This window comes from Natrix helvetica (genome assembly GCF_964273705.1).
Source record: "Natrix helvetica genome assembly, chromosome: 1".
NCBI lineage: Eukaryota > Metazoa > Chordata > Lepidosauria > Squamata > Natricidae > Natrix > Natrix helvetica.
Window position 1 is genome coordinate 164252613 of NC_138548.1, and position 27493 is coordinate 164280105.

The window sequence follows — 27493 nt, forward strand, 5'->3', positions numbered from 1 at the left end:
GTATTGTATTGTATTGTATTGTATTGTATTGTATTGTACTACCGGTTCTGTGGACGTGGCTTGGTGGGCGTAGTGTGGCTTGGTGGGCGAGGCAGGGAAAGAACACTGTAAAATCCCCATTCCCTCCCCACTCCAGAAGGTTACTGTAAAATCCCCATTCCCTCCCCACTCCAGGGGAAGGATACTGCAAAATCACCGGGAGGCAGAGAATAGATGGGGGCGGGGCCAGTCAGAGGTAGTATTTACCCGTTCTCCTAACTACTCAAAAGTTCTGCTACCGGTTCTTCAGAACTGGTCAGAATCTGCTGAATACCACCTCTGTCTTGCACCGTGGCCTGAGCAATCTGCGATTTCTCCCGGTTTTTATAGAATAATTAAAGGATGTGCGATTTCACCCGGTTGAAATGTTCACAGGGGAACATGAACAGCTTACGAATTCTCACAGGCAAAAAGCACCCTCGCCCATTTTCAGTTCTAAAAGGGATATCTGAAGAAGTCCTGAGATAACTCAGCTCCAATTTTTCTTGCATGAGGCAGAGGCTGCACTCAACCGCCCACAAACCCGGTGCCAGCCCTAGAACTGACCAACCTCACAGCTACCCGGATAGGCAAGGCTCCATGAATCACAGTGGTGGCCTTCACACGTTCTGACCTCACGTAAACGCTGCTCCCTCCCAAACTAAAAAGCCTGTGGCCCTGGGCGCTTTATAGTTGGTGCGAGTCCTTTTTCTGGGCAACAGGCGGCTGGCAGGCTGGGCAGGGTAGGGCAAGGCGAGGCACTCCTGCCTAGTTGGGGAGAGACGGGGCGGGGCTCCTGGCTTGTTATTCGTCACTTGGTGTAAAGCCCGAGCAAATCTCTGGAGAGAACAAGGAGCCCATTCAGAGCGGACGCAAGAGGAGCGGCGCCGATCCGTGGCCAGCAGGGCGAGGGGCGCCCCCTGAGACTGGCTTTCCTGGGGATTCCGGCGGGCGGAGCAGCAGCGGCGGCGGCGGCAGGATCGGCGGGCACCGGCTCTTCGGGAGGGAAAATGCTTTCGCTTTTCTACCTGTGCCTCTGGGCTGGAATCGCCCGCGCCTTCAACCTGGACACGGACAACGTCGTCAAATGGGACGGCGACCCCGGGAGCTTTTTCGGATTCTCCCTCGCCATGCATCAGCAGCTGAACCCCAACAAGAGGCTGTAAGTTGTCCTTTTTCCGGGGCGCGGTCGGGAGGAATTTCGACGAAGCGAGGGACTCCGGGGGCTTGTGGAAGGATCGGGGCAGCCGGGGAGGGAGGTGGGATCGGGGAGATCGGCCTGTCCAAACCATGCGGCGCTGTGGACTCGCTTGAGGGGTGGGTGGGTGGGGGTGTAGCTCTCCGGGGCTCTAGACCCGCCGGGTGCTCTCGATCTGCTCTTTGCAGGATCGGGGGGATCACTTGATTGACCGGTGCAAGTGCCGATTTTTTGAAGTGGAATCCACCAATTTATAAATCAATAAAAGCAACAACTGCTGGGATCGCGGTAAGGAAAGCGCGCGCAAGCCCTGCAGGTGGGATCCGGCGGGAAGAATCTGCTAGAGTTTTGTTCCCTCGGGGCTGATGGTCGCTCGATCACTTTTTAGGGGGGGTCTGTGACTCCGTGGCGAGAGAGGGGCGTCGGGGGTTGCTCCGCCCGGGCTTGTTGCTGGGCAACGTAGCCGGAGGCATAGCTTTTGGAAGTTTGCGCCTGTAAAGCTTGAAAACGGCGTCCTTGTTGTGCTGCCGCGCCGGAGGATGGAGGTGTGTGGAGGGCAGCAGGAGGTGGCTGCGAACCGGGCTCACTTCCGCCGGTGTGCTGCGCCGATCTCTTCCTCTGCCACCCGAAATCGGTTGTAGTTTGGTCGGCGGGAGACCGCGCGCGGCTTTTTTGACGTAGAATAAGTCAAGAAAACGGGTGGTGGGAAAACACACACACCACACACACCCAGACACCTGTTAGCTGGGACTGATTTTGGCCAGGACCAGATGAACTTCAGGAAGCGGGGCAAAACGGATGGCAAGAAATCAAAATGTCCGAACGGAACTCTTCGTGTGAAAAGCCCCGCTTGTTCTGCGGTTCAAGCAATCTGGAAAGCCCTACCTGGTTGAAAGTTGCTGAGATTTATACATCAAGGAGACCTTTCAAAGGGGGCTTTATTTAGAAGACAACCATAAATAGGAACGGTCTGTCCACTGTGCTGTGTATTTTTCATTCCTGATGGCAAAGGATGTTTGGTGGGGTATGGGTGGCCTTGCAACATAAGGGGACATTTACAACTCTACCTTCCGCCCCTCCAACCAAAGAATACACGAGCACACAATAGATACAAACTCAAGGTAAACCGCTCCAAATTCAATTGCAGAAAATGCGACTTCAGCAACAGAGTGGTCAATGCCTGGAATGCACTACCTGACTCTATTGCTACATCCTCAAACCCCCATAACTTTAACCCTCAACCGATTACTATTGACCTCACCCCATTCCTAAGAGGTCAGTAGGGTCGTGCATAAGCGCACCAGCATGCCTAACGACCCTGTCATACTGTCCCCATTTATTTGTACCCATTTCCTGTTTTCTTAATCATGTTTATTCTTATCCCTGTTATCTTGTACACGAGTGACAAATTAACTAACTAACTAAATAATATAGTCACAGCTTTGTCGAAGGGCAGTGTAAAAGCAACCAAGAGTAGTTTCTCAGATTAAAAAAAAAAAAACTCTGGAAACTTAGCATGCCTTTTCTGAATGTATCTTTGAAGAATGAGGGGGAAACCTTTCCATTTTATGCATCTTTTACTGCATACAATTCTTGCAGTGCCAACCCAGAGCAGGGCTAAGCCCTCTGCCTTGGGTATTTCTGCACTTAACTTCTTGCTTTTCTGCAGATGCAAGGGCAGGACAAGGCTCTTCATCCAGAAAGGGAATCCAAAATTGGGAGGGCCAGCAATTCAGGAGACACCCAACAAAATCCACTCTGTCACGCTTGTTCTTGTGCAAGTTATAAAAAGGCCAACCTGTAAAAAAAAATCACCTGCCAAAGAAACCAGATTGATGCCCAAAGTCAGATACCACAGTCATTACACCAGTCTGTTTTGAGAATTTGGCATTAAAGGGGAAGAGGTATTTGAAGAGCATGTGTCCAATATCTGTACTTAAAATCTGTTTTGCACTGGAGAAAACAGATGAAGCAGAAGTGAAATGATACCTGTGCTACCTTCAGATGTAGACCATGCTATTACGCCAACAAGTACTAAACCATCAGCAATTATGTGGTTCAATTTATGTGCATTTGAAAGTTGGGGTTTTGGAAAAGGGGGGGGCAGCACTTTAGTAGCAGAGTTTTTAGCAAATGTTAGCACATTTTTCCATTATCGTGTAGCTTTTAGTGTATTTTCTTTCGTTGCCTTCTTACACTTCAAGCAGTCTTGTAAGGTAGTTCAGTATTATTATTCTCAGATAGCTAAATGTGATTAAGGCAACACAGAGAACAACTCACTTAAAACCAGTGATTTCCATTTCAGAAGTCAGTCCCATACCTGTGTTGTTAGATATAAAAGAAAAATTCAAGGAAATAGCTGCAAACTTCTATTGTTTAATCATCATAACACAGCCTTCAAGGAATTCCTATATTTTGTTTCATGAGCAAAGTTGAAACCATCTGCTCTCCCATTTTATGTGAAATAAAAGCAAAACTGGGAAGACTGAAGGAGACATGACAATGCTCTTTGGGATTGACGTGACTGTGTCTGAACTACAGACTTCTTCTGTACTCATCTTTTTACAACTTCCTTCCAGGAGTTGCATTTTATTTTGTTAAGTAGAAAGGAATTGCTCAGCTTTCCCTTCTTTCTTTGCCCTGCGGTTGGGAGAGCTGCCACAAGTGTGAACATGTGCTTCCTTGGCTACATCTGACTCATGCCACAGCTGGCACGTACCCAACAGTAAATCAACTCACCTTTGAATTACATTATGCTTCTTTTCCAACAGATTCCTACTTTTCTTTTTGGTGGGTATAAGCACCATGCAAATCTCCTCTAAGGCTGGGTTCCAGCAAAGCATGTGTAAACAAATAACTTAAGACTACAGTTCTAGACACGTGTACCTGGAAGTAATTTTTTTTTTTAAAAAATAGCAAGATACACTTTCTTAATGTTTATCTAGAATTCATCTCATAGCAGTGGGGGAAAAATAAATGGCAGTTATACAGAAAAATTATGCAAAAGAATGAAGATTGTTATATTTAAATAACTATATGTAAAAGAAAGGATGGCTTAGTGGCTAAGACGCTGAGCTTGTTGATCAGAATGATCGGCAGTTTGGCGGTTCGAATCTCTAGCGCCGCGTAACGGGGAGTGAGCTCCCATTACTTGTCCCAGCTTCTGCCAACCTAGCAGTTTGAAAGCCTGTAAAAATGCAAGTAGAAAAATAGGAACCACCTTTGGTGGGAAAGTGACAGCGTTCCGTGCGCCTTCAGCTTTTAGTCATGCCGGCCACATGACCATGGAGACGTCTTCGGACAGGCTGGCTCTTCGGCTTTGAAATGGAGATGAGCACCGCCCCCTAGAGTCGGGAACGACTAGCACATATGTGTGAGGGGAACCTTTACCTTTGCCTTATATGTGAAAGAGTCACAATGACTTTCTGCAGTTTTACTAGAGTTGCTCAAATGTAGTCAATAATTTAATTTAGTGATTGCCAAAAGTATCTGCTGGTAGATGTCAAAAGAAAAAAAAATCAAGATGGCGATCATGGCTGTATAATTTTTTTTGAAAAGTTTTTTTATTTTTCCTTTCAAATTCATTCTTAAATATACATTCTTATAATTGCTGTTTAACATTTGTCAATTCATATCATTTTTCCACCTGTGTATTTACATTTTCATACTTTCTTATTTCCCCTTCCCCTGATTTAATAATGTGTGGTCTGAGTTATTTGTTTTGTGCTTTGTTCCTTTCTCTTTCTATTTGTATCTTTTTTCAAGCCAATCATAAAATCGCCCCCATGTCCTGTAGTACACTGATTCCTCTTTGTCCTTTATTCTCAATGTCAACCTATTCATTTCTGCACAATCTAATATCTTCTTTATTATCTCTCCTTCAGATGGGATTTTGTCTGCTTTCCAATTTGTGCAAATACAATTCTAGCTGCTGTTATTATTTGTACAATCAGATATGAGTCTTCTTTAGTATATTTCTCTGGTAGAATACCCAATAAGAATATCTCTGGCTTAAATTCTATGGGCTGATATATCATTTTCTCTAACCATGATTGTATTTTAACCCAATAGCTTTTTGCGTCTCTACATGTCCACCACATATGACAATATGTTCCTGGTAATTGGTGACATTTCCAACATTTAGCTGATTTATCCTTAAATATTTTTGCTAATCTTTCCGGTGTCATGTGCTATGTATAAAACATTTTATATAAATTCTCTTTGTATGCTGTCGTCATTGTCATTTTATAGTTCCTTTCCCATAGTTGTTGCCATTTTTCTAGTTCTATTGTATATCCAAAGTTTTTTGCCCATCTTATCATTGTTTCTTTAACCTCTTCTTCTGAATTTATCCTAAGTAAGTAATTGTACAATTTTTAAATCATTTTTTCATCCGTTCCCATGAGTATCCTACCTAATTCTGAATCTTCCATACTAAAACCATTCTCTTTAACATCTTTCTCATATCTTGTTTGTATTTGCATTTGTTTAAACCATACTATATCAATCCCTTATTCTTCTAATTCTTTCTTTTGTTTTAGTTCTCCCTGTGCTGTTAGTATATCTTTGTATCTAATAACCTTTTTTGTACTACTAATATTTAGATGTGTCAAAGCTTCTATCGTTGAAAGCCACATTGATCCCTCCATGTAGTGTTTTTCTTTTACTTTTTCCCATACTGCGTATAAACCATTTCTTCTTAGAGCTCAGTTTTTCAATCATTAATCAGAGGTCAGTTTTTCAAATATCAGTTCTTCTGATGTTTGGCTGTATAATTGAAACCCTGCCTCTTTACATGTGTGCAACATTGATGTTTGTACAGAAAGAAGGGGGCTTTGATTATATAGATAAAACCACCATCTTTTCATGTGTGCATCCTTGTCAGATAAGAGGTAATTCATGATCTACATTATTACAAACGTATCAGCCTAACTCTGTCTACATAAACCCGGACCCTATATAGAATACAAAAGTAAACTGACATGAAACCATCATCCAAAGTAGTAAACAAATTAGGAACCTAGCAGTTCGAAAGCATGTAAAAATGCAAGTAGAAAAATAGGGACTATCTTTGGTGGGAAGGTAACAGTGTTCCCTGCACCTTCGGTGTTCAATCCTGCCAGCCACATGATCACGGAGACGTCTTCGGACAACGCTGGCTCTTTGGCTTTGAAACGGAAATGAGCACCGTCCCCTAGAGTCAGGAACGACTAGCACATATGTGCAAGGGGAACCATTCACATGGAACCATCCCTCCCCCCCACTTGCCAGGCCGCCAAGCTGTAAAGGTTGGGGACCGTTGCATTAGACCAGCGGTTCTCAAATAGTGGGGCGCGCCCCCCTGGGGGGGTGCGAGGCTCCGTAAAGGGGGGCGCGAAGGCTCCCTTTCCATCTGGGTGCAACGGCGGCGGCGTGGGCGAGGCATAATATATCCCGCCTGGAAGTGGCAGCACTTCAGACTGTGGATTTTCATTGGAGCCGCAGGCTGGAGCTGTGCAAGAAGCCTGCTCGGGCGGGGGTGGGAGGGAGGGAAGCATGGCTGTCCCAGGCTTCCCTCCCTTCCCCCCCCCCCAGCCCAAGCAGACTTTTTGCACAGCTCCAGCCCGCGGCTCTGATGAGTCTCTGAGCAGTCCCCAGCGCTGCCACTTCAAGCCGGGATATATTCTGCCATGCCCTCGGCGGCGTCTTTATGCAGGTAGCTCGCCTCCCCGCCAGCAGCTCCACCGCCAGGATTCCGTCTGGAAGCGGAAGCGCAACAGCCGCTGTTGGGGAAGGGACAAAGGGGCGGCGGTCGCCCGATCTTGCCACCGCCACCCCTTCGCCCCTGGTAACGGCGACTGTTGTGCTGCTGCTTCCAGCTGGGATGCTGGAGGAGCTGCTGGCAGGGAGGGAGGGAAGAAAGGGAGGAGGGAGTAAGGATAGACAAGCAAGAGGGAAAGAGGAAAGAAGGCAAGCAGGCAGGAAGGAGGCAGAAGGAAGGAGGGAAGAATGGAACTGGAAGGGAGGCAGGGAAGGAGGGAGGGAGAAAGGAAGGATAGGAGGATAGGGAAAGAGGAAAGAAGGCAGGCAGGCAGGGGGAAAGAGGAAGGAGGGAACTGGAAGGGAGGCAGGAAGGAAGGGAAGGAGGAAGGGAGGGTGGAAGGAAGGATAGACAAGCAAGAGGGAAAGAGGAAAGAAGGCAAGCAGGCAGGAAGGAGGCAGAAGGAAGGAGGGAAGAATGGAACTGGAAGGGAGGCAGGGAAGGAGGGAGGGAGAAAGGAAGGATAGGAGGATAGGGAAAGAGGAAAGAAGGCAGGCAGGCAGGGGGAAAGAGGAAGGAGGGAACTGGAAGGGAGGCAGGAAGGAAGGGAATGAGGAAGGGAGGGTGGAAGGAAGGATAGACAAGTAAGAGGGAAAGAGGAAAGAAAGCATGTGACTACGGTGGGAGACGAGGAAAGACCGGTGTGCTATGTTATGCAGAGGTGTACTTATAACAATTTTATAGACAAATTATACTATTTACAGTCGCGCGGGGGGGGGGGCGCGAAATGTTTTCTTCTTCCTAGGGGGGGCATGACAGAAAATAATTGAGAAGCACTGCATTAGACAGTTGTATTTGGGTTATGAAGTAGCCATCTTGGCTCTACTGATTCTGTTTGTGGACACATATCAATTTTCCAGTATTGGCTAATTGGGCAAAAGGAGGAGGAAGTTAATAAGAGTTCCTAAAATTCTTGTTACTAGATATTACATTGATATATTGTGCCTGGGTTAATATACCGTGCTAAGCCATTAATATGGCTTATTTCAGTGGTCCCCAACCTTTTGGCCCCCAGGGACCGGTTCTATGAGGAAAGGTGTTTCCTTGGACCAGAAGGGGCGTGGTTTGGTGTGCTGTCTGCATCCTGCGGATGGGGCTTTGCTTGTTTACGCGGACCGGATTCCACGAACCCTGGTCATTCTGCCACAAGATCAGCCATGCTAATCAAAGCTGATACAGCCAGATTTTATGAAAGATGGGTAAAATATTTAGTGTGTATTACCAAAACTAGTTGGGTAAGGGTAATGGTATTATTCTTTCAGTAATCTACCCTCCTGTGTTTTGGGTCCTTCAGTAGCCTTGATTCCGAGTTCAAGATTCATGACAACTCTCGCCTTAAAAACACCTCTTGCCTATGAGTTGAGATGGGTGAATGTCTATATGCTAAGCTGGGCTGCAGAGATAACTTTGCCTCCTGTTGGTATAGGTTAGTATACCAGCCAACATATACCAATGAGATATGGCCCTATTTGGGCAACTAGATCTGATCTTTGGGCTTGTGCCCCTCATCAATTGGTGTTGGGTGAGGCAACTTCAGTCTCCATGCCTTGGGAGGGGGGCAGGTCTGGGAAAGCTCAGGAGCTCATGACCTCTATGGTGACCATGTGTAGAAGAAGGGATGGCAGAACCTGGGGACAGAGTTTAAGAGAGGGATTAGCCGAGAATCTCTAAATAGCCACAAAATTAAGTCCAACTTCACTTGAATTCTGCTGACCTTTCTCTAACTCCAAAGAGGTGCTAACCATTACTTGAGAATATTCCTATGTGTAGACATGAATAGCAATGCATCCGTTTAATTGGTTCTTCACATATGAACCTGATATTTTGTCTGACACCATGGATTTGTCCAAAATAAACTTTGGCTCAAGAGGCTGGAAGCAGAGGTGGTATTCAGCAGGTTCTGACCAGTTCTGGAGAACCGGTAGCGGAAATTTTGAGTAGTTCGGAGAACAGGAAAATACCACCTCTGACTGGCCCCACCCCCATCTATTCTCTGCCTCCCGAATCCCAGCTGATCGGGGAGGAGGGGGGAATGAAGATTTTGCAGTAACCTTCCCCTGCCACGCACACCAAGCCACGTCCACAGAACCGGTAGTGAAAAAAATTGAATCCCACCACTGGCTGGAAGGATCTTGATGGGATGGAACAGGTTAAAAATGACCCCCCCCCCCCATATACAGCTATCTGCCAGGGAAAGAGGGAAAAACAACAACAAAAGAAACATTATGCAAGTCTAAGACTCATTTAGTCATTTTGTTAAAGCTTGGAGATGTCACTTTTCTTCAATAGCAACATTTCTCTGGAAGAAGGGCTTGTTGTGGAGGGTGGTGAGGGCCACTGCCACTGATGCCCCTCCCTCTGCTGATGCCCTTTCCCAACACTTCCCCCTGATGCTGCTGCTGCCCCATTGCTGCTGCCTCCCCCGATGCCCCTCCCCTTCTGCTGCCCCTACTCACCGTCATGGGCTGGACAGGGAAAGCCCATCACCAGACCGTAAAATGCCCATGTCTGCTCTGGAAAAATCCCCTTTGGAACTCAGTCTTAACCTTGTCTTTCCAAAGTTCATGAAAAGAGAGCTCCACCAGGCAATGCTTGTGGGGTATGATAAAAATAGGGACGTGTTTGGATGGTTGAATACTGCTGTTACTGTTGTGCTGTGATGTATATGATATTTTTATATTTTCACTTAATTGTTGTCTTCCTGTGGATGTTTTAGTACAGTGATGGCTAACCTTTTTATCCTCGTGTGCCTAAAACCTGCGTGCATGCAACTGCATGTGCGTATGCCCACAGCCATAATGCAAGGCGTGCATGACACCCCCCTCCCACGCGCCTGTTCCCCTGCGCATGCACGTGGGACACCCACTGCGCTCCCTCCCCTCCCCATGCATGCACGTGCTACCCTTCCCATGGCCCGTTTTGGGCCTCGCAGTCCTCCCTGAAGCCTCCTGGGATGAAAAATGGGGTGTGTGTGTGGGGGTGCCGCACTCCCCCATGCTCCCCCAGCCCACCGTGCATGTGCACGCTACCCTCGTCATGCCCCATGCATGCCCGCCCATCTTCTGCATGCGTGGCAGAGAACCGAAAATCATCTGGCTGGTGGGAGGCGTTCACGTATGCATAGTGGAGCTGAGCTGGGCGACGGCTCATGTGCCCGCAGAGAGGGCTCTGTGTGCCACCTATGGCATGCACTCCATAGGGTCGCCACCACAGTTTTAGTGTATGCTTTGGGTATTGTAATTTGTCGATATATATCATTCTTGTAAGTCATAGAGAATCTAAGTAGATTCAATAATGTAGAAGTTTAAATGAAAACCTATATATGTGATGGCAATCCCTTCAGGGAGATGTCCTAATTAAGAAACCAGAAGAGGAGGAGGGCTTAGATGGAAATTTAGTTGTAGACTTTTCGGTGAGATGGAGACTTATAAGTATTCCTGGCATGTAACTCCATCTGGTTGCATCCACCCTCCATGGAGCTCTTTACATAGAATTGTCTTTAAAAACAAGTCTTGTAATTTCACCTGGGACAGAATTTCAGCTCCCACAAGGCTTGTGGGAATCCGGCATTAAGTTCATATGACAACTGATTTGTACCTGCACAGGTTTGCCTATTCATCTCCTGACACAATTTAACACACCGGTCTTTCGAGGCCTGAATGGCCAGGATCAGATTACTTGAAAGGATACCCTACAGCTTTAGAAATTAGCCAAAGGTGAAATTAGCTTCGGAAACTATTAAAACCATTATTTGGTTTTTCTAATTTTCTAATTAGTTTAGAAAACTAATGGGTGTCACTAGAATGTTACGTCTGCATGATAATTTAGATAGGGCAACGTGTATGCCATGATGTCATTGTGCAAAAGTATTAGAAGTATATCAATCTTGTTATCTCAATCATGATGTCATAATGCTGGATTATCATGTGCACCCCCGTTCTTGCTGACAGCTGCAATCACACCTTGCCTATACCCTTGTGCACCATGGATCTCTTTGTGTATTGCTTCTGAACTGTAATTAGGAATCACAGTTGTCTATTTTGTACTACCCTGTTTCCCTGAAAATAAGACCTCCCTGGATAATAAGCCCAATTGGGCTTTTGGGTGCATGTGCTAAAATAAGGCCTCCCCCGAAAATATTGCAACACAGCAGCAGCCATAAGATAATGCCTCCTGCACCTCGAAAATAATAAGACCTCCCCAAAAATAAGGCCAAGGGCTTATTTTTTGGGGGGGAGGTCAAAAGAAAATAAGACCCTGTCTTATTTTCGGGGAAACACGGTAACAATATCTTATTTAGCTTGGGCATCTGACTGACTATGTAATATGAATTGACAGATTAAGCTATGGCAGACTAGATTATTTGAACATGTAGGAGATAAGTAAAAGCCATAAAAGCATGTGAATTGAGGTGTGTCCCAAAGGTTAAATTTTATTTGAAGCCGGGACAGTTTTTATGTTCTCTTTAATATTCTTTTTCTTCCCTCCCCCCCTTTTTTTTGGAAAGGCACAGTTGCATTGTAATAATGATATTGAAGTACATGATTGGTATTTACTTTAATTGAGATGACTTCTGGAAAACAAAACCAAACAGAACAAAACTCTTAAGTGTATTAAAGTTTTTCACAGTGCTTCCTTCAATTTCATTTGGGTACGGAATTGGCAGAGGCAGCCTGAGGCTAGTGCATGTAAGATCAATGTATTTCTTACTTCATTAGCATATATAAATCAGCTTTGTGAAGTCAGGTAGGCCTTAAGTGATGTTCTCATAGTATGAGAAAATGTTTCTAAAAATTAATCTTGGAAATGTCTAGACAGGGGACACACTTACATATTTTGGGTTGGATCCAGAACTAGCTACGTGTAATAGGTCTATGGAAATCCAGAGGAATTAATGTCATATGATCAACTTCTACTGGTTTCAATGGTTCTACTATGTGTGGCCTGATTATTGTCCCTAAAAGTGTTGAGCAGGGGTCAGATTTTTTTTAATACTTGGATATCCATCCATGATTGTCTCTGGTTCCCTGCTGCAAATGAAACAAAATGTTAAAAAGTTATGATATTTATGTAGTTACTTACCAAACACATATACATTATATTAAATAAAAGATAAAGGTTTCCCTTGCACATATGTGCTAGTTGTTCTAGGGGGCGGTGCTCATCTCCATTTCAAAGCTGAAGAGCCAGCGCTGTCCGAAGACAAGACGTGGTCATGTGGCCTGCATGACTAACGCCGAAGGCACACGGAGCACTGTTACCTTCCCACCAAAGGTGGTTCCTATTTTTCTACTTGCATTTTTACATGCTTTCGAATTGCTAGGTAGGCAGAAGCTGGGACAAGGAATGGGAGCTCACTCTGTTACACGGCGCTAGGGATTCGAACCACCGAACTGCCAACCTTTCTGATCAACAAGCTCAGCATCTTAGCCACTGAGCCACCACATCCCTTTACGTTATATTAAAGTAACCAAAATATCTTAACTATCCCCAAGGCATGTCACAACTTTTGAGCAACCCTAATGTTGGAATTCTCCACTAGTCCATGTATAAATTTGCTTTCCTAGTCCTTAATTTTTTTCCTTAATTTATCTATATTGCTATTAGTAATGCTTGATTCCCGTTGAAAACCAAAACCATATAAATCAGAAAATGAATAAAATTTCTAAAATTGATGAAGCCAATAAATATTAATACTAGATGACTAAATGAATTCTACAGGTAAAATTTTGATATACAATATTTGGAGAAACTTGAATCATTCTGATCTGATTATAGGTATATATTACAGTTAAAACATAAAGAAATAATGGGCCATAATACCCTAGTTCAAATTCCAGTGTTGTCTTAGGGAGCATCATGGGGTAGGACACCAGAGGATGTGGTAAAGTCAGCTCAGGGTGTGAACAAGATACCACATGTATTATAATAGCTGCTACATGTCAAGTAGAAGCCAAAAATAGATGTAGGGCTACAGTTCTCTACCCAATATTTTGATAGTAAAACTAGCAGAGTGCATAGGGTTGTATGGTTAAAAAAACTATACAAGATTCTTTAAAATTTTGCTTCCCCCCCCCCAAAGACAAAGGAATATAAAGCCAGGTCTCTCTATTAAAATTCTTCACTTTGTATGACATTATATTGTTAAAATGCCTATTGAGAAGGCTAGAGATGAATTTGTTTCTCCATAAAAGGTGAATATTCAGAATTTTGAGAGAGCTCAAATAACAGGAAAAGGGGACAGAAAATAAAATAGAATAGGGAGGAAAAGATACAAATCCTTTAGATTTGCTTTAGAAGAGATGCTTTGGAATATGTGGCAATATGAATCTCTCTGACTTTTAAAAATCTTTTTCCAGTATTGTGCTTCTGTTGTATAAACCATTCAATCCTAAGAAAAAGAGACAGTTCCTTTTTTTTTTTTTTGCTTTTCTTTTGAGAAATTTTTTATTTTTTGTTCTCTGACATACCATTTTAAGTATACATTCACATAATTCTTCTTCTTTACATTTTGTTATTCTTATACATTTATTATTTCATTTAATAGGTTATAATATACAGTTTGGGTTGATTTATTGACCATCCCTTCCTCCTGTTGTAACACCATCTTATTTTCCCTTTCTTTCTCCCTCTTTTCTCTACTTTCTTCCTTCCTCCTCTCCGCCCCCTTACCTTTCTCCTACTTTTCCTCTTTCCCTTCCTACCCTCTCTCCTTCTCTTCCTCTCCCTTCCATCCTCCCCTCCTTACCTCTTTCTTCTTTTCCCCCTTCTTCCTTCATTCTCTCCTCCTCTCTCCCTTTCTTTTCTATTGTAGGTGTCTCTTTCATATCTCAGTTTATGTTTCCTTGGGATGGTATTTCCACAAACTCAAACATAATTTGGTATCATTTCTTATTCCCTTACCTTCGCTTTTGAATATATACTTGTATATTTAATATTTTCTTTTCTGTTTTCTCCTTCTCTCCCCCCACCTTTCCATTTAATAGTGCATCATCTGGATTCTATATCTTCTCCCTACTTTTCCCCTTCTTTTCTAGTTTCCTTTCTCTAGCTAATCATAAAATCTTCCCCATGTCTTGAAGTACTCCGATTCCTCTTTATCCTTTATTTTCATTGTCAACCTATTCATCTCCGTACAATCTAATATCTTTTTTAATTATCTCTTCATCTGTTGGTAGCTTATTTAATTTCCAATTTGGGGCAAATACGATTCTCGCTGCTGTAGTTACATGTATAATCAAGTAAGTCTCCTCCTTGAATTTCTCTGGGATAATACCTAGACGGTTGCTTTAATGAGTCAAGCACAGGTGCTCTTGTTTGTGCAGCTGTGTTCTAATGAACCCAATGTATTGTATGAAGTTTAATGGTTTGCATGAATTTTCCAAAGGAATGCTACAAACTTCTATAGAAAGAGAAAGTAATTGAACATGCATTGTTACCGATGGGGTAATACTGAAGAATGAATTGCACTGCAAAACGGGGAATGGGAAAGCTTGTTGAACAATGTTCCTCTTCAGATGTTTCGAACTTCGGTTCTGACCATTTCTAACCAGCATGATCAACATGAAACAATTGTGTGCAGGTATTCTTTGATTTCCTATCCATGGTATTGACAATGGACCATTCTCCTCAACCAGCAACCTTCTGGAATAGTTGGACTAAACCTCTACTCCCGTGATGGCGAACCTATGGCACGGGTGCCACAGGTGTCACACGGAGCCATTTGTTAGGGCACGTGAGGCGTTACCCTGTCAGCTCCAGTGTGCATGCATGCGCTGGCCAGCTGACTTCGGCTTTCTTTTGAGGCTGTTTTTCACCCTCCAGAGGCTTCCCATTCACCTGTTTGCTACAGAAAGTCCAAGAGATGACACTAAAATACTTTCTCGCTTTCCGGAGGCTTCAGGGAAGCTCCTGAAGCCTCCGGGGGAGGGGCTATTTCCGCCCTCCCTAGGCTCTTAGAAAGCCTCTGGAGCCTGGGGAGGGCAAAAAAAGCACAAAAAAAGCATGGGGGGGGTGCTGGTTGCGCTTGCATGCATGCAGAGGGGGGAAGCGTGCGTATGTGTGGCACGCCCGCGCACGATCCCCCTGTGCTCCCCCTGCTTTTGGCACGCGAGCCAAAAAGGGTTTGTCATCACTGCTCTACTCCTGTGGTGGGATTCAACATTTTTATTACCAGTTCTGTGGGTGTGGCTTGGTAGGCATGGCGTGGCTTGGTGGGTGTGGCAGGGGAAGAATACTGTAAAATCTCCATTCCCTCCCCACTCCATGGGAATGTCACTGCAAAATCCCCATTTCCTCCCAATCAGCTGGGACTCGGGAGGCATAGAATAGATGGGGGCGGGGCCAGTCAGAGGTGATATTTACCGGTTCTCCAAACTACTCACAATTTTCGCTCCCGGTTCTCCAGAACTGGTCAGAACCTGCTGAATACTACCTATGGTCTACTCCCTATACTATCCACAAAAAGACAAATCCATGAAATAGACTCGCAACTTTTTTTTTTTTGATGTTGCTATTTTTGGGAAAATATAAAGAGTTTTAAATGCTTGTTCTTGATTTAGAGCAGGGCTCTCAAATTCTCTGACCTCAGGTCAGATACGTCATGTACTGGCCACGCCTGGTTTAGTGAGAGGGAAAAAAGTTGCAATATGTCATGTGACGCCACCATGTTGATGCGACTTTGACACCTCTGATTTAGAGGTTCAAGTCCAGAATAGCTGTTGTGTTTTTTCAAGTTGCTGGGCAGATGGAAAAGATGGGGAAAATTTTGCCTTAGAGCTAGCGACATGAAGCACAATTCAGTGATTTTCCTAAGCATTGCATTCTTTTTCTTTTTGGTATAGCTGCTATCTAATTGGTTCTTTTGTTTAAAAAAAATCAGTGCTTTCTTAAAACAAAGCTATTCTAATAAGCACAGATGTGAGCTGAGAATTTGAACCGTAATGGAATACGGTCAAAAGTCTTTTGCTGAGCTTGTGGAAAAAATAAGATTGTTTTTGCTTCTTTCCCAAGCCTGCCCGGCCGTCATATTCCTATTTCTTTTTATGTGCACTGTGGCTTGAAATTTCAGGGAGATTAAAAGAATGGTATTAACTGGGCTTCCCTTGTGCACCTTTGCAGCATTGAAGAAATTATGTTTCAATATAAAATATTCTCTCTCCCTCTTATTGCCAGCTAGCCAAGAGTCTTAAGTAGGGTGTCTGATATGATGTGCTTGCAAAATGCGTTGTTTGTAAATTCCTCTGCAAGCAGATTAAATGGTTTTTAAGCCAGCCTTTCTTAACCTTATGTGCTTTCTCTTACATAGTTAGCCCAACTCCCAGAATTCTTTAACTATGCTGGCTAGAAATCTGAGTAACAACAATCCCAACAGGGCTGGAGGTCACCAAGTTGGAGAAGGTTCTCCTACTCTAATGTGAGGATTGGAATGTACTATTGTTCTTCCTTTGGGTTTCATGGTGGTTTCAAACACACTGACACACCTTTTGAAATACATCTTTTAGCACAGAGATTCAGAGACAATAGCCTTTCATTCCAAATGCAATTATAAACATAGCTTTTATGAGGAAAAACACAAATGTTGGCATAGTTTTTTTCCCCTTTCAAATGTGTACAACAATGTAAAAATGAGATGGAATAGAGGTACGAAGTAGTAAGGGCACACTTAACACAGGCCACCACTCTCTTAAGTAGTCATTCATTAGCTTGCCTTTCCTTCCATCAGCTCAACACTTTCTTTTTCACACGCACAGCCCAAAGTAATAAACACATGAAATTGATTGAAGAGAGGGTGACTAGCCAATAATCAGCCAAAGATTTCCTAAGGCTGGGGGTGGATTTGACATTTGGCTTTCTCCAGCTAATCCATTCACCTGTTTGCTAGAGAAAGTCCAAGAGATGACACTAAAATACAATAAAGCATCAAGATGATGATGATGGTTAAACAAACAATTCATGATTAAATGGAGCCTAAAACAAACACAGCTAAAGACTTGATATGAACCACTGTGATTTTACTTGGCTCAAATAAGGGTCCATCACCAAGAAGGTCATATGATTGAAAGGCAAGACATCTCACTTTTGAAGAATGCCCTTCCCCAATCTGTTATCCTTACCTGATGTAGTCATTGGCCAGGGTAGCTGTGCACATTGTGTTTACCACATAATTATTAGGTGGTCAAAAGCTAATTTAGAGTTTTGTTGATTTAAATTGACACTTGGCCTCCTTGTCCTTCTTTAGCCAGACACTGAGCAGAGTCCCACTCAGAACCGGTACAGAAAAATAAGTACAAATTTCTTTCTTTTACTTTGGGATGTTCTCCCATTCTAAGAGGAGGTCCATGGCTAGTCCTTCTTGAGGTTCATTCCCAGAAATGAATAATATTACTGTAACATTCTCCTTTCCAATCATAAATCTTTTGTTATTTGATTCACTGATTAACAAAGTGCCTTGTAAAGCTTATAATAAATACATAAAACAAGAATGAGCATAAAAAAATTGAAATGAAAATGAAGATGGTAGACTGATGGACCAATTTAATATTTTTTATTAAGCGAATCATTCTCTTTTAGCTCTATTTATCTCATACGGTTGTGAGGAAAAAAACAGAGGAAGGCCAGGTTTTCCCATTTTGGCTCTTGAATGAAAGGTAAGATAGGAATCTCCCAAATGAACACATATCTCATCCTGAGCCTACATATACCTTAAAAATGGCCCAAAATCCTGTTGTCAAAATTCAGCAAGTCAATCTGGGGTGCTGGAACCATAACTGAGTTACTGGTGGGTTGCATGTAGCTCACAAGCCAGGAAATGGCTCCTCCCCACCACACACACCTCTGTAGCAAGAAAAGTAGTTTGCAATTTCCTTATAAATGCTACATCTTGTAAAGGGAGAAGAGCAGAATGTTTGCTGGACTGAGTTCCCGTAGTTTCCCCTTCTCCCCCTCAAGAAAAATAAAGCATGGCCATTCCACTAAAGGTGCTTGGCTCCTTAAAGGCACAACTCCATTATGAAAGCAGCTGGGTAGGCCAAACTCCAAACTCATTCTTTCTTTTCCGCTAAACATCTAGCCAGTGGCTCCACCAAGCCTTTTTTTACTCCTTTACAAGACAATTAGGCAGACGGTTTCTCACAGAAGTAGCCAATGTCTTGCCAGAATTGAAATGAAACGGGTTTTCCTGAGCCCCAAAGCAGATTGAAGGTTGGCGAAGGGGACATTGTTCCCAATGCCAGATGTAAACTCAGTGCCAAATGGAAGCAGAATAAAAATGAGGCTCTATAAAAGACCTTCTCCTGAAGGAGACCTTTAAAAAACAGCTACGCTCAAGCATGAATTCATTTTAACTTTAACTCAGCTACAGTATATTTCTTGACTTGTGAGAGAATATTTTATTCTCCAAAGCACCGGAGGACAGGACCAGAAGCAATGAATGGAAACTAATAAAGGAGAGAACCAAGCTGGAACTAAGGAGAAATTTCCTGACAGTTGGAACAATTAATATGTGGAATGAGTTGACTCCAGAAGTTGTGGGACCCTAAAGATTTTAAAGAAGAGATTGGACAACCCTTTGTGTAAAATGGTATACGGTTTCCTGCCTGAGCAGGGAGTTGGACTAGAAGACCTCCAAAGTCCCTTCCAACTCTGTTATTCTGTTAATGATAATTGTTCATCAGCCATATGAAGGTAGAGATGGCTGGTGGTGTATTCAGGTGGGCAGTTACAAATCAAGGGATGCATATATGGGTAAGCAAGTGACATTACTTGTAAATGTCTGGCACTGAAGCTTACCAGTTTTCTGGACTATTTGTAGCGAAATTATAAACAATTAATTAGTCTAAATACTTTCCCAGACACGTTAGATCACCCCCCCCTCATATTATTGTTACTCAAAGCTATACAACTTTCAACCTATAAAGCTTTGGATGTAGCCTCTGGAGTCACTCTAGTCTAGAAGCTTCCATTGAATTCTATTTTTAGCGTCACCAAAGGGGACCTAACTAATCATATTTGGAGAATAATCATATTGGCACAGTTTAATTAATAACATTTACTTTTAGTTTAATCATTTTAACATTTTAGTTGATTAATCTTCTTTATTCCTATTTTGTCCTGTTCTGCTTCAACTCCCAGCATGCTGTTCAAAAGCCAAGAATAGCTATTGATCTGAGCAAAGATTGTGCACAATTATTTGTAGTCTAGTGTACCTGGAGAGGTGGCAGGACAGATCATGCATTGCTGGAGTCCATATCCCTTATCAAACATGAATATTTTAGCAGCTGACAATAGAAAGTGTCATTTACTATCCAAGATGAATGATAGTCTATTACCCCTAACAGCCATTCTTATTCTTGTCTGATAGAATCACTGCATTCCCATTATTGCTTGAATGTCTTGTATGAAAATTCCCAGTTTGCTCAGAAGTCTTCTGCTATGGGAGGATCACGGATAATCAGCCGAACCAAAGAAGGAAATGTATATATCCTTAGTACGTCAGTTGACTCATGCTTTGTTTCCAAGAAAAGGCTCCTATTTGGAGTTAACTTTGATTTCCTGACACTATTGACAAATAGTTAGGATATTTTCTTCCGGTATACCCTGGTTGTAAACATTCCAAAAATAATCTGTGTAATTCCTGAAGATTAAGAGTTGGAAGATTCTTTGTGCAATGGTGTCATGACACACACATCATTTAAACTTCATTTTGACTTGCGTGGTTGGTGTTGAATAGGGTTTATTGTAGTCCAGAATATCTTCCTGCCAATCTTAGGGTTTGCTATTAGATGAAATAGACCTCCGATGGGTACTTCTGAGAAAGGCTGGGATGGAGAATTTTATGGCTTACTTCTGGCTAAATACAGTATATTGCCTTATAACACATTAATACCTAAGGACCGCTTCAAGAACTTCCTGGTGGATTGGATCAAGGGTGACATTCACTTACCTTCCCTACCGGTTCGCAAATGTGAGGGGGCACGTGTCCACGCATGCGCTCAGCCTTCCGTGCATGTGCTTTGGCTAAAAAAATGGGCCTAAATGGGATGCCATAGAGCTGGGACGAGTGAGTGGGGCCACCCATGATTTCCGCTAACAGTTCGGGTGAACCGGTCCGAACCAGCAGAATACCACTTCTGGATTGGATCCCTAGCCCATCTGGTTTAGCAGTCTGTTTCCAAGATGGTCAATTGACTCCAGAAGAAACCCCAGAAAACCTTGCAAACATGCCTGAACTATAGCAGTCCATTCAGTGTAGCCAGGAGGGCAGTGGTTAAGGATTCTGGCAGATACAGTTCAGCAACCTCCGGAGAGCCTTCAATTTATTCATAGCTAAAATTATTTTATTCACTAGTATTGGTAAAGTCTTTACAGCCATTTGCTTTAAATGAAGCGATTAAGACATTTTTGAATTGCTCTACACATTTTCCTGAGACAAACCCAATCAATTTGACATGTTCACACACTGGGTGGGTTGGAATTCAAAAGGAAATACATATTTGTCTGGGAAACACCCAAACCTGGCAGCTAGTCGCTCTTAGCATGCCTAAAAATAACATGTGATAAATTTCACCTTGATTTCTCCTTTGTTATTGCTTTTTCTTTTAAAAAAAATCTGCAACATCTTATAAACATTTTTCTCTTTGAACTTATTTTTGTACAGTGGGAAAAAAAGTTTATATATTTTAAGGTAGTGACAGCCACTGACTATTTTAGTAAGGTAAAGGTTCAGGTTCCCCTCGCACATATGTGCTAGTCGTTCCTGACTCTAGGGGGCGGTGCTCATCTCCGTTTCAAAGCCAAAGAGGCAGCGCTGTCCAAAGACGTCTCCATGGTCATGTGGCTGGCATGACTAAATGCCAAAGGTGTATGGAACACTGTTACCTTCCCACCAAAGGTGGTTCCTATTTTTTCTACCTGCATTTTTACATGTTTTCGAACTGCTAGGTTGACAGAAACTGGGACAAGTAACGGGAGCTCACTAGGGATTTGAACCGCTGAACTGCCCACCTTTCTGATCGACAAGCGCAGCATCTTAGCCACTGAGCCATCACATCCCTAGTTTATTTATTCCAGTCATGTGCACATTTATTAGGAAATAAACTTGCTGGAATGTGCTCTTAGAGAAATTAATTTTCAAGGAGACATATCTAAAAAGAACTTGAGCATTTCCTTTTCAAGGAAGTGAAGAGGTGGATGTAATAAAAGTCAAGAGGAGTCGGACAAATAAAAACGAAGCATTTAGTCTGAGAGAGGCAATCACGCACTGTTCTGCACCATGGTATGGCTAGTTCATTTTATTTTGGTTTAAGATGTGTGAAATTTGGTTGGTGGTCCTTAAATCAGTTATGATTTACTCTGGAGCATTAAACCAATAAGAAACCATTCCAAGTGTGGCATAACATGAAATGGAGATGGGGACACATAAATTATACATACGATGCATGAATGAATGAATGAAAAGTGCAGAAAAGAAAGAAAAACAAAGCAATAATAATAATTTAGTAAAGAAAAAAAGGAAACATAAACATTACTTCTCCCTTCATCGTAAGTATAATTTTTTTAGCAATTTATGACTTCTCTCATATTCCTTGAAATCTCTAATCTGATCTAATTTGGCCTTCCAATAATGTCCTAGGTCTTGATTTATTTTCATTTTTTTTCTTTGTCTCACAATTTCTCACAAAACCCGTCAAGACTTTAAGAAATCTCCTTTGTAAATCTACTGCAAGAAAGATCCAAATCACCTTTTCCCGTATAATTCTTGGAGCCTGTCTTTTAAAAATCCACTTTCAGATCAGTTGCATTGATAGGAAAGTAAACTTTCTACTTCGTTTCTCTTCCATAACATTGTTACATATCATACTCAGAGACCACCAATCTCCCTCATAGACTCATCATGTTTTAAAGACAATCGATATATAATGGGAGAAACTCCTAAAGTTAACTTCTGGGTCTGTTGTTCACAAATATCCTTAATGTTAAAGTATTTGCTTCATTCTGTATTAGTAAATAAACTTTAAGAGTTTTTCTCCTTTAACTGTAATCTTCAGTTCCTTCTGGTTTCCTGTGTCAGTCTTCATAGTCCCATCCTATCATTTTTATTAAGAATTCAAATTCTTGAATATTCACTTTCCAATGGGAAGGATTCTTATAATTAATTCAAAATCTTATTTCAAATGCATCTGAATTCTTGGTATAATTGATTTACAAAATCAATCTATAGTCACCCTTTTTATTCATCACAAAATATTTTATTTACGTAAGTCCTTAAACTTGTATTTAAATTTCTTTTTTTGGCTAAGCATTGAAGAAGATTCATATGATGTTTTCAGACTTTTGTTCCAAATGCTCCTAACAGCTGAAAAGCAGTTAATAAGCAATTTCCAAAAGTGTTTAGAAAAGGAAATATGCAATGAAATATGTACTTTGGAAAGATATTAACTGCAGTTTTAGCTAAGATGGCGTTCCCTTATCTCTCAGAGCTTTAAGTCCACCAGAGACCTCTGTCTTGCGATCCCCTCACAAGGAGCAGCAACTGTCTGAGGCACTTGTGGGTGATCTCAAATTCTCTCCCTGTCCAGAGAGAAGTTATAAAAAGCTCACTGGCTCTTTATTCTGCCACAGTTGTAGACTCCATTCTTAGCAGAGCTATCCTCAGCCATTTCTTCCCTGGAAGTCCGAAAATTCACCAGTAAAATTAGAATATGTGAAGCTTCTGTGGGGATCAGAACTTCCAATTCTGATTAGCTCCTTAACTATTAACTTGATGACTGGAGCCAGATTTTGGAACATTTAGCATGAAATGCATATATGCTTTTCTGCTAAATTGAGAGTCTCTTCTTACCTGAGACTACATTTTCAATGTATTGCAGATCCCAAAGAGGAGATAGAGTACTACATCTAGATGGATTTCATTCATACTTTCCTGAAGCACTTTTGAGAAGATTTGCTCAGGCATATACACAGTGGTGGGATTCAACTGGTGTAAGAACCGGTTCACTTTGCGTGCATTAAGTTTGAAATCAGGACTAAATCTTACCTTTTCCTGCAGCCCCATGAGTAAAACAGCTGAGACAGGCAATCCGCTCTGCTGCGCCAATCAGCTGGGCTTCACACAAAGGAAATATAGGATGGAATAGAGCAGGGGTGGGTGGGCGGAGCCAACTGGTTGCTGAAACAACTGGTTCGCCCGAACTGGTCCATATCGGCTGAATCCCACCCGTTACATGCACTAAAGTTACATACATAGTGGTAGTTTTGTGCCAAGATGGATTTATAATTGTTTTCTTGATTCCTCTATAGCAACGATGGCAAACCTTTTTTGGCTCATGTGCCATAAGTGGGGGGAGCGCAGGGGGGTCGTGTGCGGGCTTGCCACACCCATAATGCAATGTGCAACACCCCCCCCCCCCCCCGTGCTCATGCGCACACTACAGGCACGACCCCCCATTTCTTGCATGCTCTTTTCGCCCTCCCCAGGCTTCTATAAAGCCTCTGGACCCTGGGGAGGACTAAAACAGCCTCCCCCCCCCGGAAGCCCTCTGGAGGCTTCAGGGGCCTTCAGGACGCTTCCCTGAAGCCTCCGGAGCAGTCAAAATGAACCTCCAAGCAAACCGGAAGTGACTTCCGGTTTGCTCGGAGGGTCGTTTTGAGCGCTCTGAAGGCTTCATGGACCTTCCGGTTTGCTCGGAGGTTCGTTTTGACTGCCCTGGAGGCTTCAGGGAAGCATCCTGAAGGTCCCACAAGCCTCCGGAGTAGTCAAAACGAACCTCCGAGCAAACCGGAAGTCACAAGTGGGTTGTTTTCAGCGCTCTGAAGGCTTCAGGGACCTTCAGGACGCTTCCCTGAAGCCTCCGGAGCAGTCAAAACGAACCTCCGAGCAAACCATAAATCTGTTCCCAAACTTCCGGTTTGCCCATAGGGCTGTTTTTTTGCGCTCCGGAGGCTTCAGGGAAGCTCATGAAACCTCCGGAGGGCCTCCGGGGGGGGGGAGGCTCTTTTCACCCTCCCCAGGCTCCTATAAAGCTTCTGGACCCTGGGGAGGGCAAAAAATGGCTTTAAAAAAGGGTGAACTCAGCTGGCCAGCGCGTGCATGCGCGCTGCCCAGCTGACAGGGCAGCGTCTCATGTGCCCTGACAAATGGCTCCGTGTGTCACCTGTGGCTGCCATAGGTTCGCCATCACTGCTCTATAGTGTGTATATATGTGCATACACAGTGCATACAAAATACTGTCCATTGTTTTCTGTTTTAAATACTGTACATTTTAGCCCCTAAGCCACCATGTTTCTTTCCAGCAGATTCCAACACTAAGGGATGGCTTTCATTCAGATTGTAATCCTTCTACCCTTTAGTCCCGTGCGTGAGAACGTGTGCGTGTGATGAATTTACCAGCTTTTCACATATGAATTTCTTGCTCTGTTCTTTTTGTCTGGCAAAACTTAAGAGTTTCTTGTCTGTTCCACTAATGTTTATTTCTCTTTGCTTCCCCTTGCTGCTGACAAGGCCACAAAAACCATGTCCAATATAGGGATTCTGGGAAATGTTCACCCTTCTCTCCTGCTTGCTTGTCACTGTGCTGTAGCTTTGTTAAAGGGCAAGAAAGCATTAAAGGGCCAATTGTTTCTAATTCTTAAAACATGCAGAAGCTTTTTTTTAAGTAATGTGTGTATACAGTTTATGCTCATTGTGCTATCTATTATGAGAATTGTTTCTTATTAGTAGCTTGACCATATAAGGGACATATCACATAACCATTGTTTTTGTGATTCCCCCCCCCCCCTTCTCTTTAAATATAGGAGATAAACCAGATGGAAAAATAACACAGTAGAAAAAATAATAATACCTTATTGGAAACCACCAGTATGTCTAGCATGAAGTAATTTACCAATTTGGAGAGCAACAAATTCTCACAATATAATAAAACCCCACAGTTCCTTAATGCTATGAGGAGATGAGACAAGCCATTCCCGACATCTGAAAACACAGCGTAATGATTCATTTCACTTTAATGTGTGATTTTTCTCATCTGATGAAAAAGCCAATGATTTTAAAGCACAGGTTTCAGTGGACGATCCTGGCTTTACTTGGAGTCACTGGAGTTAATTTGGGAATATTTTTGAAGTACCTGAATAGGATGAAGTGAAACGAAACAACATGGCACCCAATGAGATGGATCATGTATTCAGACATTAATAGTTGCAGCTATTGTTTCTATTGGTTTTTCTCCTGTCTTGCGGATTTACTTCACTTCTGCTTTTAATCAGGGGATACACTTATATCATTGGTTGCCTATTTGCACTAATGCTCACATGAAGATGTATTTTAGGCTTATCACCCTGATGGCGAACCTATGGCACGGTTGCACACGCCGAGCCATATCTGCTGGCACGTGAGCTGCCAGCTCCAGCGTGTATACGCACACCGACCAGCTGATTTTCAGCCTTCCGGAAGGTGGGGGGAGGCCATTGTCACCCTCCCCAGGCTTCAGGAAAGCTTCCGGAGCCTGGGGAAGGAGAAAAATGGGCCCAACAGGCCAAAGGAACTTCTGGTTGGCCCGTTGGGCCCATTTTTCACCCTCCCCAGCCTCTGGAGGCTTTTCTGAAGCCTAGGGAGGGCGAAAATGGCTTTCCCTGCTCCCCCCCAAGGGAATACCAAGCTCATCGTGGAGGTGAGCAGTACGGCGCGCACGCGGAGGTGTTTGTGCATGCATGCACATATGGGGGGCACTTTGCATTATGGGTGCCGGCACACGCGCATGCTACCGTGCATGCACCCTTGCATTTTTGGAACCCCAAAACAAAAAGGTTAGCCATCCCTGATCTATCATCTCCACCTTAGAAATATGAGCTATGATTTCTTAAATGGACCATAATCGTCAAGTTTTTACCACAGTTGTTAAGCAAATCAGGTGATCATTCAGTGAATCTCACTGCTGTTAACAAATCCACCCCTTGAGTTTGCTTGTCAGAAGCCAACTGGTAAGGTCACAAATGGTGATCATGTGACCACAGTATGCAATAAATGTGATCCCATTGCCTCCCCTCAAATTGTGACCAATGACTGCGGGGTTGGTTTGATGGTCGTACCTTTAGGATGGGTCCTAAATCACATTTTTCAGCACTGTGGTAACTTCAGATATTTGCTAAATAAATGCCTTTAAGTCAAGGACTACTTGTACCTAAAGTGATATGAAAATATGTCCCAGAATTAGTGAATTCCTGAAGGACTTCCCTAAGCTCAGAAGGAGTTGGGCTAGCATGGCAGCATATATTGGGCAAACTGAGGACAGTGAAATTAGAGGAGGGCGAGCATTTCTTCTGATAGGATCTACAGATCTTGGAATATAAGATTCATGTCTTCTTGGGGCAACACCTTCCCTGTGAAAATTTAAACGACACTGGTTATATTGCCCCATTTCTAAATCTTAGCCTTTTAGAAGGCATTGTTCTTGCAGGTGTTTTGTTTGGGCAGATAGATGAGCATACGGATGGTGAACGGAGTCGACTGTTTATCTGGGGATAGTGGTGTCTGTGTTTATATTTGGTTAGCTTGTTTGCTGTCTAATTTTGTAAGCGGGGGGGGGATTCAAAAGTTTTAGCAACTGGTTGTGTGTCTGGTTGTTGGGTGGGCATAGCCATGGTGGGCATGGCCTACTCAGCCTCCTGCACCATGGCGGGGGGGAGAGGAATTTATGCCCTCCCCAGGCTCCAGAAGCTTTCCTCGAGCCTCCAGGAGAGTGAAAACGGCCTCCCCGGGGTATGGAGGCCGGAAAAACACCAGTTTCTGGACTTCCGGGAGGCCTGTTTTTCACCCTCCCAGATCCTCTGTGCGGGCCCTGCACTTACCTGGCATCCAAAATGGGTCACGTGGAGACTCAGGGAGAAGTGGGCGGGGCCAGCCAGTCCTTGCATCTACCAGTTCAGCAAACCAGATGTAAAATTAGCATCTGATTAGCCTGAATCCGTCCGAACCGGCTGAATCCCACACCTGCTTGTAAGCCACCCAGGGTCCCTTATGTGAGATGGGTGGCTCTATAGGTCAGGCAAAGAAAAGCAAAGTTGAAACCCTTGGGGCAAAGAGTGGACTTGGTCTTCTCTATAAAATTTACGCACACAGATGGTGCAAAACCATACCTAAACAAGAAACTAAAGCAAGCTAAAGAATGCCAATACAGGTAGTCCTCGACTTACAACAGTTCATTTAGTGACTGTTTGAAGTTACAACAGTAGTGACTTATGGCCATTTTTCACATTTACGACCGCCATTGCATTCCCACGGTCATGTGATCAAAATTCAGGCGATTGGTAACCGACTCCAATTTATGACGGTTGCTGTGCCTTGGGATGATGTGATCTGCTTCTGCAACCTTCTGACAAGCAAAGTCAATGGGGAAAGCCAGGTTCCCTTAACAACTGTGGCAAGAATGATCGTAAAATGGGGCAAACTTCACTCCACAAATGCTTCACTTAGCAAGAGAAAT

The 27493-nt window shown here is 43.3% G+C and overlaps 1 protein-coding gene across 1 annotated transcript in view; it reads left to right on the forward strand.

Moving 5' to 3' along the window:
* The first annotated feature begins 824 nt into the window (after positions 1–824).
* ITGA6 (integrin subunit alpha 6) overlaps positions 825–27493 on the forward strand; it is a 65145-nt gene continuing 38476 nt past the window's right edge. Inside the window, exon 1 of the mRNA XM_081937988.1 lies at positions 825–1180. Within this exon, the coding sequence (XP_081794114.1) occupies positions 1029–1180 (152 nt within the window). The 5' untranslated portion in view covers positions 825–1028. The remainder of the gene's footprint in view (positions 1181–27493) is intronic.